Source organism: Salmo salar, chromosome ssa27 (assembly GCF_905237065.1).
Source record: "Salmo salar chromosome ssa27, Ssal_v3.1, whole genome shotgun sequence".
Taxonomy (NCBI): domain Eukaryota; kingdom Metazoa; phylum Chordata; class Actinopteri; order Salmoniformes; family Salmonidae; genus Salmo; species Salmo salar.
In genome coordinates, this window is record NC_059468.1 from 2,024,810 (window position 1) to 2,038,822 (window position 14,013).

Genomic DNA, 14,013 nt, shown 5'->3' on the forward strand with positions numbered 1-14,013 from the left:
GGTTGGAAGAGTGTTTCAATTAGGAGTTGTTTACTTGTGGGGAGCAGTGCTCGTAGCTTCGAACCATCCTGATATCGCGAGCTTACATTCTGTTTCTGTAAAGCGAAACAGAATGTAAGCTCGCGATATCAGGATGGTTTGTACGAGGTTAGAGCGCTAGCTAGCTGAACAGATAGTGAGAAGTGAAAACTAGGAATTGAAGCGCAAACACGGATTTCCTGTGGGATAAACGCACAGGCCTGGCTGATATAACGGTAAAATAATATGGAAATACACGTGTGCATACATTGTATTCTGGTTTCAATGATATGTTGATCCACGCGAGTCCAATTATAGTCAGCTAGCATCAAAGCTAACGAACGCGAGTAGCTAGGTAACGCTAGGTAAAATGGCGGTCAAATTAGCTAGCTAGCCAATGTTATGCTAGCATTAGGGAGCTAGCTAGTCAGCCGATCTAAATAACTATTAGCTAACGTTAGGTAAATATCAGAAATAGTTAACCAAACATGTATTCGAACAAAATTACAATTTATGCAATTCTTCACGAAAGCAATTCGTGTGCCTGCATTTCTGCGAAATATCATGGCGTCGGCTAGCTAGTAATACCTTACGTTAGCCAGCCAATTCGACAATGTCGTAGCTAGCTAGTCTCGGTCAACAAATTGCCATTTATGAAGATGCTTAGTTTACTAGTTGTCTAACTACACATTTTTGGTAATCCCATGTCTTTAGCTATCACATTTAGCTAAACTGGCACAGTGATTAATTCACGTAATTACTTATCTAACGTTAGCATTTAACCAGGTGACATCAACTAACTAGGTACAGTACGTTAGTTGGCTTATTAGCTAACGTTAGCTAGGTAACGTTAGTTATAAGGCCACCCCCAACTTATCAGTGCCTTCAAGTATTCACACCCCTTGACTTTTTCCACATTTTGTTGTTACACAGCCTGAATTTAAAGTTCAATTTAGATGTTTACCCAATCATGTCAAAGTGAAATTATGTTTTTTTTTTTAAATTTGTACTAATTACAAATGAAAAGCTTAAATGTCATGTTTTAACAAGTCACATCAGTTGCATGGCCTCACTCTGTGAAATAAGTGTTTACTAGTGGTGTAAAAATACTTTAAAGTACTTAAGTCGTTTTTTTGGTTATCTGTACTTTATATTTTTGACCACTTACTACATTCCTAAAGAAAATAATGTACTTCTTACACCATACATTTTTCCCTCACAACCAAAAGTATTTTGAATACTTAGTAGGACTGGAAAATGGTGCAATTCACACAACTTATCAAGAAAACATCCCTACTGCCACTGATCTGGCGGACTCACTAAACACGCGCTTCGTATGTAAATGGTGTTGGTTATCCGTAAAAAGGAAAATGATGCTGTCTGGTTTGCTTAATAATAAGGAATTGTAAATGATTTATACTTTTGATACTTAAGTATATTTTAGCAGTTGCATTTACTTTTGATACTTAAGTACATTTTAAAACCAAATACTTTTAGACTTACTCAGGTAGTATTTTACTGGGGGACTCACTTTTACTTGAGTAATTTTCTACTAAGGTGTTGTACTTTTTCCACAACTGGTGTTTACCGTGATTAAATGAGTACCTAATTTTGGTGCGTACTCAGCATCCTCCTGTACTCCCTGTTGACTCATGACTCCGTGGCCACGCACGCCTCCAACTCAGTTATCAAGTTTGCAGACGACACAACAGTGGTAGAACCTGATTACCAACAATGACAAGACAGCCTACAGGGAGGAGGTGAAGGCCCTGGCAGAGTGGTGCCAGGAAAATAACTTCTCCCTCAACGTCAACAAAACAAAGCTGATCGTGGACTTCAGGAGACAGCGGAGGGAGTTCGCCCCTATCCACATCGACAGGACCGCAATGGAGAAGGTGAAAAGCTTCAAGTTCCTCAGAAGAAATTCGGCTTGGCACCGAAGACCCTCACGAACTTTTAAAGATGCACAATTGATAGCATCCTATCAGGCTGTATCACTGCCTGCTACAGCAACTGAAATGCCTTCAACCACAGGGCTCTCCAGAGGGTGGTGCGGTCTGCTCAACGCATCACCAGGGGCACACTGCCTGTCTTCCAGGACACCTACAGCACCCGATGTCACAGGAAGGCCAAAAAGATCATCAAGGTCATCAACCACCCAAGCCACGGCCTGTTCACCCAACTATCATCCAGAAGGTGAGGTCAGTACAGGTGCATCAAAGCTGGGACCGAGAGACTGAAAACAGCTTCTATCTCAAGGGCATCAGACTGTTAAATAGCCATCACTAGCCGGCTACCACCCAGTTACTCAACCCTGCACCTTAGAGACTGCTGCCCTGTGTACATAGACATGGAATCACTGGTCACTTTAATAATGGAACACTAGTCACTTTAATGTTTACAAACTGTTTTACTCAATTCATATGTATATATGGATTATACTGTATTTTAGTCAATGCCACTCCAACATTGCTTGTCCCAATATTTATATATTTCTTAATTCCATTCTTTTACTTTTAGATTTGTGTGTATTGTTGTGAATTGTTACATACTACTGCACTGTTGGAGCTAGGGGGACAAGCATTTTGCTACACCTGCAATAACATCTGCTAAATATGTGTATGTAACCAATCAAATTTGATTTGATCTCTGTACCCCACGCATACAATGATCTTTAAGGTTCCTCAGTCAAGCAAATGAAACACCGATTCAACCACAAAGACCAGGGAGGTTTTCCAATGCTTCACAAAGAAGGGCACCTGTTGGTAGATGGGTACAACAAAAGCAGACATTGAATATCTCTTTGAGCATGGTGAAGTTATTAATTACACTTTGGATGGCGTATCAATACACCCAGTCACTACAAAGATACAGGCGTCCTTCCTAACTCCGTTTCTGGAGAGGAAAGAAACCGCTCAGTGATTTCCCCCATGAGGCCAATGGTGACTTTAAAACAGTTCCAGAGTTTAATGGCTTGATGGGAGAGCTGAGGATGGATCCTCACTTGGTTTTCTTTGACTAGTTTTCCTCCTTTCCCCCACCATGCAGCTGTTCTGTATCCCTTCCTTACTGAGTGCAATCCAACCCCTCACCAACGGCAATGAAATACCAAGTAACATGTCTTGTCACAGATGCCACACTCGAGACGGTACCCGTCCTCAGAAAGGGCCAGCCGGAGCAGCTATCAAGACCGGGACAGAGACAGAGGACGCAAGCAGAGGCACCGCAGATCGCCCTCTTTTTCCTCTAGCAGTGACCGGGAGAGGGATCGGGACAGGGACAGAAGGGGACGGGGAAACCGACAGGAGGGAAGCTACGCTCGCTCCAGGAGGTGTGTTTGTATGGCTGTGTTATATTTGTGTACTTGCAAACTAAATAATTGGTATGTAAGCTTTTGTACCGTATGATAGTTTCTGGTAGAAATGTTTTTTAAACTCTCAATAGGTTCATGAACCAGTATCAAAGTGCTCTGATGGCATTCATTGAATAATGTGTAACCTGAGTTGGTGGTCAGAGACACCACCGCTCTAACCCATTGTGTTGGGCGCCTCTTTTGCAGCTACGACAATCGCTCGGCAGACCGCAGGCCATACGACCGGCGCTACTGTGAGGGCTACCGGCGCCTGGACCAGAGCCGCGAACGAGACCGCGGAAACCGGGAAAGGGAACATGGAGGTGCACCAGCAGCAGCTGACGGCGGTTACTACGCACGTGACTTCTCACCGAGCATGTGCGACTACCGGAGGGGGCGCGAGAGGGAACGGGAGGAGTCGTACCGAAGGAAGGGCAGCAGGCGTAAGCACAAACGAAGGCGGCGTAGAACCAGGTCCTATAGCCCATCCTCCTCGGTGAGTACAGCCCGGCCCGAGCTTGTCCTTTAACCCTCCCGCTCCTTTCTATCTTTCTCTTCTCATGTCTTTCTGTCTCTCTACTTCTCTATTACCTTCTCTTGTCCACAGCTCCTGGACTTGGTAAGTAGTACAATCTTTTGTTTTGTTTTTGCCAGCAGGATTTGAGTAGCTGTTTTGTCTTAGTTAAATCCAGATTTACCTTCTACAGTCTTCTCATAAAATGAGTTGTGTAGTGAGACATTGACTGTTTTTGGACCCACGTGGATAAAGCATCATCCACATTCTCGCCTTCTGCGTTAAGTAGACATAAATGAGAGAGAGGAACATAGGGTGGCATGTATCTATGTATCTCTGATGATTTTAATCTTGAACTATTTTTTGCTTGATTGCCTTATCATCCTCTCATTTTATTTGTTTTCTTGGGAAGTACTCTGCTTCGTTTTAAGTGGGCAATATCATAGTTTGATGTAGATATTTTTGGTATTTTCTGAATTGGCTTTTTGTTCATGAATGGATATGCAGGTTGCTTCCTTATTTGTAATAGCACGGGTTAAAAGGTAGAGGGGGAGAGAAGCAGAGGACAAAATGTGATCTTTGACTTGTTCCCTTGCACTATATCCCTATCGTTATATATTTCCTCACGTGGTGTCATACGAATCGCCCTATGACCACCACACCCACCTACAACCACTACGTCAACTACAACATCACCCTCCTCCTCCCTCCTCTACCTGTGCCGCCTTCCATCGCCGTGGCTACGGCTGCCCCCGAAAACCCCCTGTCCCCTGTCGGTCGTGTCGTGACCTGCTAATGCTGTGGGGGCTGCAAACAGCGGAGTGACAGCCGGACGCGGGCACTGAGTGTGAGGGACGACGAGGAAGGGCACCTGATCTGTCGGAGTGGGGACGTCCTGCAAGAGAGATGTACTCACTGCCACTACTCTATCGTAACCCTTTCTCCATATGAGTATTTAAAACCATAGAGCATTCACTGACAGGGGAGTGCCTGATGATGATGCCATGGTAGAATGCTGTTCGCTCTAGCTCAAAAAGCAGGGTGGATAGCACACCATTTTTTTTGAGGATATCGGTTTTAGATAAATACTGCTCGTTGTGTTGAGGCTATCTAGCTGTGATTTTATATCAGAGATATTAGAGTTTTCCCCTAAAACAACATTTCCCCAACTTCTTAATTGTCTCTTGCGTTTTAGTTTAAAGTCCAGGTCTAAAACAAATAATTTTTTGTAATACATTAAGTGGGAAAAGCAATTCGTTTTGCAACCCCTCATATCTATCCCTTAACTTCAAAACTAACATGAGACCTACCTAGTAAACATCCATAGGGCCTTAAGTTGTCTGCGGTGTTGCATTTTTTGACCTTTGACAGTGTTGCATCTTTTATAATGCTACACTTTATAGAAGTATTTGTAGTGGTAAATTAAGAGCATGATTTGTATGCTTAAAAACCACAGTTATTATGATCCATGATCTCATAACATCCACCCACTTAACATATAGTTTTACCATTTTCCAGCTCGTATCCCTGGCATGACTTGTATGTTCTTCTAGTTTTGAAACTAAATTTATTTGCTTAGTCTGCACATTTACACTTATTTCAGAAATTTAGCTTGAGTGGGTTTTTCCAATTACATAGGTTAACCAGTAAAACCCAACACATTCCTCCCTCCCGATGCCCTTGCTCTAAAATAGGCACACCACCACAACATCTGTAGGAATATACTTTTGGTTTTCCTTCCTATAGGCTGCTGGGGGGCACTCAAAATTTTTCCCATAATTTGTTCTGGTAGTGTGTGTACCCCAATTATCATAGGTTATCTAGGACCGTGTAAAAGTAAAGATTCTTTTTGGCATCCCATTTGTCTACAACCTGAAAAGGGGGATGGGTGCTAGTATTGAAACGCCTGTCACTTTTTTTGCCTTGATGTTCCTGCTCCGGTCCACATGTCTAATTCTTCTCTTCCCTTCTTTCCCACTCTCTTTCCCCATCTCTCTGTCTGTCTTCCAGATGAGATTGTCAGCACTCTGGGAGAAGGCACCTTTGGGAGGGTGATGCAATGTATTGACCATCGTCGGTATGTATCCGTATGAAAACAACGGCTTTGACTGTTAGCTGGTGGCCCTTTTTTAAAGCCTCCGGAGTCCTATTTTTTTCTTTGTGTTCCCTCTACCTGCACTAGGTGTTTACTATTTACAAATAGTAGTTCTAGAGTTAGAGCCCTCCTCCTTCGGCTAATCCTGTTATTCCATAATGTCGTGGCCGTTTGCTATGGGTGTATTAGCGCCTGCACTTAGGCTCACTATAGACGTCTGTGTGCTTCTCTATAGGGCATGAGTTTAGCGGGTAGGGCAATGATACCCCATGCAAATTTGTTCCATGCTAATGTCCCTGCCTCTGCCCCCTGAAGCACAATACAAGTTTGAACTTGAACGTGATAAAGTCAAAATTCTTTTTGGGAACATAACATGTTGCATTATCAAAATGCAAGGACAAGGGAATAGAATGTACTCATCACAATACAGTTTGCTTGTATGAAATAAGGTGGAATTTCATGGCTCAACAAGGTTGGACAAATGTATCATGTTAAAGAGACTGAAAAATCTGTTTTCAAAAGCTATCCTTAGGGTATCCATCTTATTTTAGCTACCAAACCTGTGACACCAGGTTCCCAAGCAACAGCACGAACTCGGGTTATGTAGATGGACCTAACTTAGGGAATCGCAGCTTTGCACCGTAAGGTATTCCCTCATGTGTTTTGTGTCTATATTCATCATGTGGTGTGGTTAGTTATGTCTTTGTCATTCATACTGTATGTGTCTTACAGGGGAGGGGCCGCTGTTGCTCTGAAGATCATAAAAAATGTGGAGAAATACAAGGAAGCAGCTCGTCTGGAGATCAATGTGCTGGAGAGAATCAATGAGAAAGATCCGGAAAACAAACAGTGAGTAGCCTACTACTGACTCAGACCACTACGGTGTATTGTTCATTACCAGGGATTTTTCTCCAATTTTTCTCCAATTGAATTACTTTCTCCAAACAGTGTAATTACATTAATTTTCGGGAATGGAAAAACACTTTCCGTGTAAACTTAAATGACTAAAATCAGGTATGAAGTATGTAGAAAAGATAATGGGCCTATATATTTTGAAATAATATAATCTTTGAGAACTAACAATCACCAAAATAAAAGCTAGACAATCAAGGAGACTTGAAAATTCCAAAAACAATGAATTTAGCAGTATTGATTTTATTAGGTTTAACACGTTGAGCTTTAAAACTACACAATTTTCTCTCAGCTCCATGGCCAACTGTGTAGAATTGCAGGAAATTTGCTTTTAAACTGCAAAAATATCTCTCGGATCCATGGAGAAATCTGTAGATTTGCATGAAGTTGGCTTAATAAATGCAAACCTTTCTCTACATCACTGAGATGGGTTGGCCTCAGAAATGTAGCCTTGCTTACCATGCCCATTCCCACACCCACCACCTAAGCCTCCTTTTTGATCCTGAAGAAAACCCCTAATTACACAGGAACCTGTGTATCATTTTGTTTTTATTGGCTTATGTTTACTTTGTTAGTTATGTAACCCCTCTCATCTTTCCTCCCAGCCTGTGTGTGCAGATGTATGACTGGTTCGACTACCACGGCCACATGTGTATCTCCTTTGAGCTGCTGGCCCTCAGCACCTTCGACTTCCTCAAGGAGAACAACTACCTGCCCTATTCCATCGCCCAGGTCCGACACATGGCCTACCAGCTATGCCTGTCCGTCAAGTGTAAGTTTATATATTTATTTGTATATAAAAAAATATATTGCCTTTATTTAACCGGGTAAGTAATTGAGAACACATTTTCTTTCACAATAACGGCCCGACATAAGTGCAGAAACTAGCAGTCAACTTGTCATAATTGCCACTCCACAGCCTGGCTGTCAAGTGTAAGTGCACTCCGATATTACGCTACTATCTTGTATTTATTGCCTTTGTTTAACCAGATGAGTTATCAAGAGCACATTCTCTTTAACAATTTCAACATGACCTACCAACTGGTCTCACTCCAACAACCAATACCCTACATAGACCCCTATCACTACCGTGACACAATCCTTCATTCATTCCTTTTTGTTGATTTAGCTATCCCCCTCCTTACTCACCTAGAGAGGTTGGAATTGGAATATAAGGCCACCATTGTTTGCAATAAGAAGCCTTTAGCCACATGAGGGCATCGTTGGTTCAAACACACCTATCAGAAGAGTGTTTTTTTTCATTGACCACCATCGAATGTGAATGGCTGTTGGGATTTTAACTGGTATTTTTTCCTCACAGTTCTTCATGATACCAAGTTGACGCACACAGACCTGAAGCCAGAAAACATCCTGTTTGTCAATTCCGACTTCACTATGACCTATAATGTAGAGAAGGTGAGACGAGGAGTTGGGCCTCAGGATACTAGGCTTTCTGCAGAGCCTGTTTTGCTTTCAGAGGCTACCTCCCAAATGGTACCATATTCCCTAATAGTGCACTACTTTTAACCAGGGCCTGTTCAAATGTAGTGCTCTATATAGGGAAAATGGTGCCATTTGGGACACAGCCTGAGTGTCATCGCAAATGCTTTGGCAGTCAGCTATTGCCTGAAGTGCAAATGACGATTAGGCCTAAATGTACCAAATCAAAACAAATGGGAATCATTTTCAGTTTGGATACAGGTATGGTTTAATGTCAGAAGCATGAAAATGGATCATGTCAATGTTACTAGATATCAGGAATGGACTAATCAAGGTGTCATTCACTGGCCAATTGTCTAAAAGTTTAGCTTTACACATTTCATGAGGTTTGAAAAAAAGTACCATTCTGCCTTTTTATTTTTAACAAAACTATAAGGTTCTGAGCCATGTCCTTTTTCACCTTCCTCCCTACAGAAGCGCGACGAGCGGACAGTGAAGAGCACGGACGTACGGGTGGTGGACTTCGGTAGCGCCACATTTGACCACGAGCACCACAGCACCATCGTCTCCACACGGCACTACCGCGCCCCGGAAGTCATACTAGGTGAGTGACGTTCCTCTTCAGACTCAAGAGTTAGCCCTATCTTCCTTCAGGCCAGTTAGCTGAACAATTGGATGAGGACTATTCTAAACTAAGGGTGGTATAGCCACTACATTGACAATGGACTGCTATAGTCTGTCTGGTTGGGCTATGTCTGGGCTATTCTAAAACAGGGGGTGTTCCTTGGCAGTGGCATTGAACTGCCATAATCTGCCAGTTCGGTTCCAGTCAGGTAGACACTGAACAGCAACCCACAGTCAGACACTAAGCACAGTTGACTGGCTTTGTACTCACTTTGCAGTATGTGAGACAATTAGTCAAGTGTGCTTGCTCAGAGTTGAGCTGGGTTGATTGTCTTTTCACATACTTTCAAAGCTCAATGTGTAAGCTTACCCATGGTCTGTTATGTGGCCTGTATGAGTCCTTGTTCTATTTAAAGAAACTAAATCTTCACCCTCTTGATCTATGATGCTAGTTGTGAAGTCACAACCAATGTTAAGACAGAAAGCTGCTGCTGCCGAAACTTTGGTTGTTGCTTTTGATAAATCGAAGCACTGGAGCAAGCGTGTGAGGCTAGGGTCTTACATTGAGCTTTTTCATTGTTTTATTAGCCTACACACCACCAATTCAGATGGAGAATCCCAATTGACAATACTTTTAGTCTAGTATTAGGCTTAATCTGTGTCTGGGGAAACCAGCCCAAAAACATTCACCCATTCTGTGTTTTGTCCTGTAGAGCTGGGCTGGAGCCAGCCGTGTGATGTGTGGAGCATCGGTTGCATCCTGTTCGAGTACTACCTGGGCTTCACCTTGTTCCAGGTAAAACCCCACTTCCCTTCCCAATCCCATGCTGTCTGTGGCGACAGCTGCCTTCCAAGATGACTCTCCGTGTCTGGTGGATTCAGGTTGTCAGGAAGGACTGAACGAAGCCCAGAATGGCTTTCGCAGCGAACACACACTGAGCCAGAGAGCGCAGCAGAGAGACACAGCTGCTAATCCAATTGGGATCAACCCTTGGTTGACGTTGTCCTCTGTGTTCTGAGTTCTGCCTGGCTATGCGAACACCATAGGTGATGGCGCTCTCATACTATTCCGCTCATTTTATTCAAAGCTTTCGGCTTCAGCCACATTTTACTCTGAGCTATCAGTCAAATAGTTGCAAGATAGATGAGGTCTCTGATAATGGTGTGTGTTGGCATCAGTCTAGTTGCTGATATCCACTATTTACATTTATGGCCATGTATACACTGAAAGAGATGCAATTAAGATTTACCTTTGCTGTCTTGTTTGTTCATCCCTCCCCCAGACTCATGATAACAGGGAGCATCTGGCCATGATGGAGAGAATACTGGGGCCGGTGCCCTCCAGGATGATACGCAAGACAAGGTCAAACCTCACACATACACACACGACCAGGTGCATCGGTGTAGTTGCAGGTCAAAAAGTCATCCATCAAACACACCCATAGTGTTGCTTTGTCTAGTTGTTGATGCAGAGCATCAAAGTAAAGTTGTGGGTTTATGCCACATCAAAGGGCCTGTTGGTGATCTTTGTCTGTGGGTATTGAACCCTATGGCAACTCTTCCATGCTGCTGCCCCTGCGCACACACTGTTTTTATCTATATATGCCGCTCTTCCTCAATCTTTGCAATAATTTCTCTCTCCCCTTTAACTCAGGAAGCAGAAATATTTTTACCGTGGCCGTCTGGACTGGGACGAGAGCTCGTCAGCTGGGAGATACGTAAGGGAAAACTGCAAACCCTTACGGGTAAGCGAGCAGCTCCTTTTCCCTCCCTTGTGTAGCACCCCACTACTTATCTTCCTTCCCATTCACCCCCCCATGTCAGATTAACCAGGGATTTCTGATATCAACCTCTATTTAGACATTATTGAAATGAACCTTAACCCCAAATATAGTATTCACATTTTCCTGATTTTCATTATGTTGATCACATCTCTGTATGTTCTCAGAGGTACCTGTTGTCGGAAGCCGAGGAGCACCATCGGTTGTTTGACCTGATTGAGAGCATGCTGGAATACGAGCCCGCTAAGCGCCTGGCCCTGGCAGACTCCCTAAGACACCCTTTCTTCGAATCGGGGACAGCAGGCGATGCGGTGGGGGGGAAGAGCTGGGAGGGCAATCGCGACATCAGCCGGTGACCCGGGACCTCCACAGACTCTTAATGGTAGAGCGGTTTTTTTTCTCCAGGTGGAGCAGACTGATACGACCACTTAAGGCGGTACGGCCAAATTTGATGGACCTTACCAGTCTGTCTGAAATCCTTTGGCCATTCACAGCATGGACCTGTTTCCTCCTGCTTACTGTACTGCCCCCACCCATCTCCACAGTTAGGAGAGAGGCTCATGCTGGCAGCTAGAAAACCAGAAGGACTTCAGAAAAAGACAGCCCTCCTTTTAGTCCTCTCGGCTTCTGCTCCACAGAAGGCAAATGACCAAGAGAGGAGTTTTTAGCCCAACCTTACATTACCCAGACCCAGCTCCAGTCTTCCGCATGTAAAGGAAAGGACCGGCCTCGTGTAGTGGAACACTAGTGAGAGCAAGAGAAGCCTTGCTCTGAAAGCCAATATCGTGACCTCTTCATTTGAGGTGAAACGCTTGGAGAAGGGTGGCACTGTCTTGTATTTATTTGGAAACTCTTGCCCATGCCACAGCTATCGATCTTGGCTAATGTTAGCCAATCAAATGGCACGTTTCGTCAATGAGTGATTGCCACTCCACATTTATTGCTTATATAGGCCTCTCCTATTGATATAATATATCTACTGTATCTCTGTTACGTTATGCAATGCTTTTGAGGAGAGGGATTGATGCCATATTAATGTAATAATAGTACTCACAACTGGACATGTTTTCTCAGCTGGTCTTCATCTAGTCTGGGGAAATGACAGACACTCACACAAATCAGACCCCATACAACACAAACTGCAAACTGCCTTTTACATGTGTGATAGTATCAGGCCTGTGGTCTGAGATGAAGCACACACAGGGTCATAATAGTAACGTATGGCATCCCAACGCCACAGGCACACAGCAGCACATGGTTTACAGTATTTATTATGAGACGCTACCGCTGTTCATCTCCCTGTACATTTATTTTTTTGTATAAGATTTCAATGTATAAAACTATGTATGATTCTGTCGAATTAAAGTTAAGTCCTCCTTTGCCAAGGCTTGTAGCGCCGTTGGTTGAGTTATGGGGAGGCGTTTTTGTCTTAAATACTCGACTGTCTTTGAACCCTGATTTATTTAATGACAGAAGTGTGTTCGTGGCCAATGATATAGAAGGCTGTCAGGAAACCCTTGACTGACCCTGGCCTATTGCTCTATTTAGTAGTGTTGTACCATCTGCTGCTGCTGCTACCTAAATAGTCTGTAGATGAGTAGTTTGGACATGGGCTCTCTCAAATTATCTTCTCACCTTCTCAACCCTATTAGAGGAGAAGGACCAAGGTCCCTCCCCTCGGATGTGTTTTGAGAAGGAGTAGAAAAGGGTTTGCAAGAAAATATTAATTGACATTCACCCATGGCCACTCCTCTGTAAAGTCTGCCGTGTCACCCACAGGAAGGGCCAAGGACAGGAGGATCAGCTGTGGCAGCCATGCAGGTGTACCTACCATCATGGGTACTCATCCATCTTTCAGTAACTCATGATCTTGCCTTTGTGTCTGTTGGCCTCCCAGGCCTGCTTTCCCTCGCTCCCTCTCTTTTCCCCATCTGCTACCATGAAAACTAGAGCAAAGCCTATACAGAATCTGTAGATGTGTGCCAGTAAACTAAGGTTAAGTTCACTGGGTGAATCGGAACAATTAACCTTTTAATAAACGTCTAGCTATAGAAACAAAAAATAACCTAGAAAATATGTTTAATTGGATTTTGTAAAAAAGCTTTATTTCCATCAGTCAAAATGTATAGACATGATAAAGGGTGGTGGGGATTGAGTGACTTTTGTGCTATTTGGGTACAAAGTAGTGGACGGCTGGTGGCTCAAGGTTGCGTCAATGAGTCACTATCAACTTCAAATGGCAGCTATTCTAAAGAAAAGCAGATATCCCCTTTCTGACATTGAAAACAAACGTGATTCATGCCTCAATGCGGTCTTCCTCCAGACTGTGATTTCTATCTCTGCCCCCTCACTCTTTACTTATGGTCAGAACTAACAGATATCACCTAGCAACACAGGCCTATAACTATACCTACACTGACAGTTCATTACAAACTAACCAAATTCAAAGAATGGGAATGGGTCATTCCATATCGTCATTGAAAAACTACATGACATGATGCTTGTTTCTTTCCTATACTAGTTTGTTTGCATCCCTGTAGGTTCTAATGAGATTAGTGTTTATGTCTTTAGCTAATTTGCCTGAGAAGCAGGGAGGGTTGTCTGTGAAATCCCAATAAGAGGAGACAAGGCACTTTACCGGACAAATGCACAGAAGTCCATCAACCGGAGTACATCAAAGCAATACTGTTTTGCCACTGAGGAATGTGGATTACCTGACTTTTTTGCTTACAGCAAATAGACTATTTACAGGTATGTGCCAAAAAATTATAATAATGCGGGTCACACTTGAAATAGCGTTGCATTGATTTTTGTTATGTCTTTATTATCAGTATGGTTGGCTGTATTGTAAAGAATGTAGTTTACATTGGTTCTATTCTGTCATTGATAATGCCACTTTTCTAAGACTGTTCAGATCAACTTGCAGAGACAGTTCATGTATTAAGTTGTGTAGTTTCCCTCCTTTGTACTAGCCTTGTGCAGAAAAAAATCTTCCCAACCTAATAATTTTATCTTTGCCGTTGACAGGTTTGAAAAAACAGGCCATTAGTTGAGTTCCTCCAGCTCTGAGTGAGAGATGATGAAACTCTACTGTAGCGCTCAAAGCAGCGCACACAACTAGAGATGGATTTTAAGTCCCTGGGTGATCCCATCAAGCGGTTCAGCAATTGTGTCGGGGACAGGGACAAAACTGGACAACAAAATACGCACGAAAAAGTGCATGGGGGACCGACGGAAGAGCATAGTGGTGAGCATGGGCTCAACGGAAGAGTGTAGT

General features: G+C 43.3%; 1 protein-coding gene across 4 annotated transcripts; it reads left to right on the forward strand.

Annotated features, from left to right (window-relative positions):
• Nucleotides 1-107: 107 nt before the first annotated feature.
• LOC106588191 (dual specificity protein kinase CLK2) lies at nucleotides 108-12,175 on the forward strand. 4 transcript variants are annotated; one of them, XM_014176933.2, is made up of 14 exons: nucleotides 108-254; nucleotides 3,150-3,349; nucleotides 3,578-3,866; nucleotides 3,978-3,989; nucleotides 4,702-4,792; nucleotides 5,895-5,961; nucleotides 6,712-6,828; nucleotides 7,497-7,663; nucleotides 8,213-8,307; nucleotides 8,806-8,935; nucleotides 9,669-9,751; nucleotides 10,239-10,318; nucleotides 10,610-10,700; nucleotides 10,904-12,175. In XM_014176933.2, exons 2-14 carry the CDS (start codon nucleotides 3,150-3,152, stop codon nucleotides 11,090-11,092), a joined length of 1,611 nt encoding a protein of 536 aa, XP_014032408.1. In that variant the 5' UTR covers nucleotides 108-254; the 3' UTR covers nucleotides 11,093-12,175. The 4 variants fall into 4 exon arrangements, with proteins under 4 accessions (XP_014032408.1, XP_014032409.2, XP_045565279.1 ...); XM_014176934.2 differs by lacking the exon at nucleotides 108-254 and adding an exon at nucleotides 1,874-2,214; XM_045709323.1 differs by lacking the exons at nucleotides 108-254; nucleotides 3,978-3,989 and adding an exon at nucleotides 1,875-2,214.
• Nucleotides 12,176-14,013: the final 1,838 nt, after the last annotated feature.